Source organism: Argentina anserina, chromosome 6 (assembly GCF_933775445.1).
Source record: "Argentina anserina chromosome 6, drPotAnse1.1, whole genome shotgun sequence".
Classification (NCBI taxonomy): domain Eukaryota; kingdom Viridiplantae; phylum Streptophyta; class Magnoliopsida; order Rosales; family Rosaceae; genus Argentina; species Argentina anserina.
In genome coordinates this window covers 20,559,049-20,564,209 of record NC_065877.1, presented here as the reverse complement: position 1 = coordinate 20,564,209, position 5,161 = coordinate 20,559,049, and the positions used below count along the sequence as shown (strand labels likewise).

Genomic DNA, 5,161 nt, shown 5'->3' with positions numbered 1-5,161 from the left:
GGTGGCAAATATTGGCAGCTTTCGGTTTACACCTTGTCCCAGCAGTCGTAATGAGTTTAGATTGAGCTTTACACTATCCATGTATGTACTTTGCAGTTCTGTAACAATTTGGTAATATTCGGCTGTGGTCAAAATACATCTTAAACTCAGCTCATTTTCTTTTTGATACTTGGTTAATTAATTAATGAAAAAAGATGTTCTAAGTTTTTTTTTTTTTTTTTGGATGATTTTTAGGGTTACCATGTATCTAAATTTGAATTTTTACTTATTCAAAATTTGGAGTCATGACATGAAATTGAAACTAATATACCAAGCTACTCAAAGATTCAAAGTTAAGGAAGAGGTCAATCGATCCGAAAAACTAAAGCCATGTCACAACAATGGAACAAAGACATGGCATTCGCAGAAAACCGAATTAAGAGGGGATCAAAGAGATTTGGAGAACAAAAGGCGAACAAAGAGAACTCCAGATTATGAAGAACATCAAAGGACATTGTCGATCTACACTTTATTGCATGAGCGATATCAAAAGACCATGACAAGCTGCACGAGAATAGAAATCACTATGTTCAGATTTTAATATTAATGAATACCATCCAGGTAAATTAAGCATAAACAAACACTTATATAGAGTTTTGATCTCGATCTACTGCGTACGTACATACATGCTTACAACCGAATTTCCAAACTGCAAAGGAATGAATGACGATTGACTGCTGTTTAGTTTCATGCTGGCATGCCTAAGAAATTGATCGATTCTTGGCATTGAGGCGATGACTACTACAACTCTACAAGCTCAATCTAGTGCAGTGGCCACCTTGACGAAAGAGCTAGAAATCAACTTCCTTATAGATATTTAAAAAAAGGAAAAACAATTCAAGTTTAACAGCAATAGTACTGAAACTTCAAGGTGATTTATCTTGGCACAATTCCTAGTTTCCATATTCCATTCATTTTCGACATGATCCTGCAAGGAATCCAAATTTCAGTTAATCTGATGCATACATGACGGGTCAAATTTACTAGTCAGACTAGCTAGCTGTGAAATAAGATCAACAAAATAGCCTAACGTACACTCTAACAGTGATGTGAGGGTTTGCCAAAAGAAAATAACTCATTAGACTGATGCTATCATCCTCTGATCGAATAATGCAGCTGTATGCAAACATCAAAAAATCTGTGCATGTTTACATGAAGAGACAATGTGTTGTACGTAAAAGCATAGAACTTGCAGACTTCGCAAAAGTGAACACAATTATCATAGAACAGTAAACAAGACAGTTCGGTTAATCCATGCATTCCAGGAACAGACGCATATATAAGCTTTGGGTTTCTATAATTCTCATATTCAAGGTTTGGAGGATTGGAGATCAAATAACAACTAATACTTGCGCCAAATATAGTCCATTAGTTCTTATGGTTTCCCATATTTCTCTACCCAAACATAATGTACTAATTATATTGAAATCAAAAAGGGCCAAGGGTACGTACCACTAGTCATGAGTTTACGTTGTACGTATATATATATACAGCAGATATGTAAAGAATAGCAAGCTAGCTAGCACAAACATTGGCTTTTGTTAGAAGCAACACAATGAGGGGCGGAATTAGGAATGGAGAATGGGTAGGGCTGGTTTAAGGCATAAAAAAAATTGTGATAGAAAATTAAATATTTAAAGAATTTGTAATGAACATGTTGTGACTAAAGAAAAATAGTGAGAAAATTGAGGAGATAATAGAAATAAATATAGATTTATTAATAGAAAATCATAGACAAAACTGTAAAGTAAAAGAATAGAGAAAAAATGAAAAATGAAAAAATTGGGAAGGAGGAGAAAAAAAACAGGGATGAAAAAAGAGAAAAATAAAAAGAGAAGAGAATAGAAATAAATATAGATTTACTAATAAAAAAATAGTAGACATAAATGTAAAGTAAAAGAATACAGAAAAAAATTGAAAAATTAAAGAATTGGAAAAGAGAAGAAAAAATTAGGGATAAAAAAAAAGATTGAAAAATGAAAGAATTGGGATGGAGGAGAAAAAAATCATGGATGAAAAAAAAAAAAAGGTGGGAATCGAACCCACAACCAACCCAATCTAAGGGTAATTAAACTTAGCCTTTAGCCAACTCCACCAACTCAAACCTTAATAAGAACATAACATATACTTGGTAATATTTTAGCACAATTTTCGGCTGGGCTATAGCCCTACCAGCCTACCAAGTGGTTCCGCCCCTGAACACAACCAAACCCTAGTCGAACTTTGTCTTATACTCTTATCTACTGGAAACGTTGAACACATTTATCTTTTTTCTGATTTTGATTATTTATGGCTCTAGTGAAAACGTACATAGATTTATAAATGTGGATTCCATGTTTCAGTATTTAGTCTACTCGAAAACTTAGGTTTACGATATGCAAAACATGCCATTTTTCGCCTTAAAAAACTATTTTAGGTAAGAAACAAACACATGCAAATTATTCATAAACCCCGAATACAAAATTAGATGTTAATCAATATTATGAGAAAATTAATTTGATTCTACATGTGAGAGAATAGGGTTTAATTAGCTAGGGAGATCAGCACGAATACACCAGTGAAGTCCATAAATCTATACCCAATGCAAACTAGCTCAGACAAATTTTCAGTAGAAGACACGGCAAACAAAAGAAAAGCAACCGAAATATATATTTAGTACTAGATAATTGAGCAATGTTCTTGTGACCATGAAATATGGAATAATTTGGTGCCCCACAAAATATATCTTGTAGCACGCACGTACAGATGGCAAATTGCCAAAATAGGTAAATATAAACATACACTGATGCAAACTATTTCTAAACAGTTCACATTGCGTGTAGATAAACTGCTGAATTTGGTACAAGGAAGAACCAAATTAGGGTGGCTTTGGTCATCAGAACGATTTGGAGCAAATAATTTCAATCATGACCTTATTTTCTTGGATTCAAAAATGAGAGATAGGTCTTTCATATAATGGGCTGCCCATATAATGTTAAAGCATAAACAGAAAGTTGGTATAAAAATTTATGGTTCATAATTAATGATCCTGAAGATCTGTGGAAACCTTAATCATGAATGAAATTTCCAATCATTTAGTCGATCCGTTTGAAATAATATGTATAATGTAATATATATATATATATATATATATATATATAGACCCTGACATAATTAGAAAGTTTCTGATGATATCTCACTTGACTTGACCAATATTCGTTTTTTTTTTTTGATGATCAATATTCGTTGGGGCACAACAAAATCTGCAGAATCTTAAAAGAGCCAAAATAACAAGAAATAACAATTTTTAATTTTAACGTGGGACAATCACAGTGGGGTTTCACATCGTCACTGTGCATGCTTGTGTGAAATATATGCAGAGTTCATTAATTGGTTCTGATATGATGATTTCCTGAACAAGAGCTGCTGATCGATCATCAGCAACTTAGAATTCTACCCATGAAATTAGTTTTTAGGGCTTTGAATTTCTTGTCTATAAAATGACAGAAACAACGAGCTGTACGTAGTAGCTATAAAATTGGGGTTGTTTTATTAATTGATATCGATTTTTACCACCCAAAATTGTGAGGAATAACTAATGTGTTTCAGACAGATTCATTAACTACACACAACAACCCAGAACTCAATCCACGAAATGACACCAACAGTAGAATTAAGTCCCCATTGACCAAGCAGTAGTAGCATCATGATGAAAGAAAACTAAGGCAATTAGTGATATGTAATGAAGAATTACCAACTTTCTGAAAATTAAGGGTCCTGCATCGATCAAGAGAAGTGCATGATAGAACTTGTTGAAGAATCACGATCACTATTTCCAGGTCCTCCTCCTCTGCTGCTGCTGCCGCTGTTCGGAGTTGTTGCCGTCGGCTTCTTCTTCTTCTTCTTGTAAGGAATCCCTCTAGCCTTGGCCTGACACTCCCTGACCTCCCTCAAGTAAACCCTGATTGCACCGCTAGCAAAAGGGTTGCTCTCAGGGGACCCGCCGTTCTCCTCATAAGCAGCCCTCAGCCTCCCTATGAGTGCATCCAGGCTTCCCCAAGCCTGCCGGAGAGGACATGTACAAGGCGCAGGTGGCTCTGGCTGGCCGTAAAACATACAACCTTGGAGATGGACTTTGGTCTTCCCGAACTGATCGAGGTACCTGAGGAACTCCAGGACGTGGCTGTAATTGCACTGGGAGAGAGGGACTGGAGGTCTCTGGTTCTTCAAGTACTGCCCGAAAGTGTTCCAGTCTCTCCTCTTCTGCGACTCATACCTGCTGGGCGTCGCAGGCTGCTGCTGATGGTCATGATGATCGGTGGGACTCGGACTCGAGTACCCCGACGACGATCCTTCTGCACCTGAGAATTCCTTACCTCTGTCGAGAGACATCTCACAGTGATGGATCGATCGATGGTGGATTGATGGATCAGTGGAGAATCTGAATATCTGATGAACTAGCTTGATATTTTCTTTTGCTAAATAAAGCAAAGCTAGCTAACAAATAATGGAGGGGCTGAGGGAGGTGAAAAGAATAGGCTAGGAGGAGGCAAAATTAAAAAGAGATGGATTGAGGGATTTGGAAGAAGATGGAGATCTTCTTCTCACATTGTGGTATAGGGACCCAGTGAGAAGACCTGCCATGGGGGCCAAAATTCATATAAGTTGCTTTCTGTTTTCATTTTTTTCTTCATTCTATGTATGCTGCTTCTTTCCTTCTAATTTTTTTTTTCTATTAGAGCCATCAGCATGAACGGTACGTTTCCCTCTATAAGCATACAAAAGTATTTGTCCTTTTCTTTTATATGGATGGTACATCTATAAATTATTTAAGCGTTAATCAAGGAAGTCATCATGTAATCATCCCATGAAGGCGTGAACAAACATTCTTAGTAATCATGTATATCAAGATTGTCGTAGACAATATACCAAGTATCTCATTTTCTGTAGAGCTTTGAGTTTGATAAGAACACGAAATTGTTTTTTTTTTATGGTTTGGGGTAAGAATATCCTTTATCATTTCTTTGATTTTTAACAAAATGTAATTTAAGTGTGAAATGCTTAAACACCTTTAGTAGTTGAAAAGATATATAACAAATTGATAATTAATGCACGTACAATATAGTTTTGGACATATACATTT

At 35.7% G+C, this 5,161-nt stretch overlaps 1 protein-coding gene across 3 annotated transcripts; it reads right to left on the bottom strand.

Moving 5' to 3' along the window:
* Nucleotides 1-365: 365 nt before the first annotated feature.
* Nucleotides 366-4,598, bottom strand: LOC126801204 (protein LIGHT-DEPENDENT SHORT HYPOCOTYLS 10). Of its 3 annotated transcripts, XR_007672760.1 has the most exons (3): nucleotides 3,773-4,595; nucleotides 666-967; nucleotides 366-543 (listed from the first exon to the last, which is right to left on the bottom strand). XR_007672760.1 is itself a non-coding variant. In XM_050528677.1 (2 exons), the coding sequence occupies exon 1, from the start codon at nucleotides 4,408-4,410 to the stop codon at nucleotides 3,805-3,807; it is 606 nt and encodes a 201-aa protein (XP_050384634.1). In that variant the 5' UTR covers nucleotides 4,411-4,598; the 3' UTR covers nucleotides 551-967; nucleotides 3,777-3,804. The 3 variants fall into 3 exon arrangements, 2 of the variants coding, with proteins under 2 accessions (XP_050384634.1, XP_050384633.1); XM_050528677.1 differs by lacking the exon at nucleotides 366-543 and having other exon boundaries at nucleotides 551-967; nucleotides 3,777-4,598; XM_050528676.1 differs by lacking the exon at nucleotides 366-543 and having other exon boundaries at nucleotides 551-967.
* Nucleotides 4,599-5,161: the final 563 nt, after the last annotated feature.

What these genes read in the sequence shown, in the direction of transcription:
- LOC126801204 (XM_050528677.1), bottom strand. Translation starts at nt 4,410, where the DNA reads ATGTCTCTCGACAGAGGTAAGGAATTCTCAGGTGCAGAAGGATCGTCG.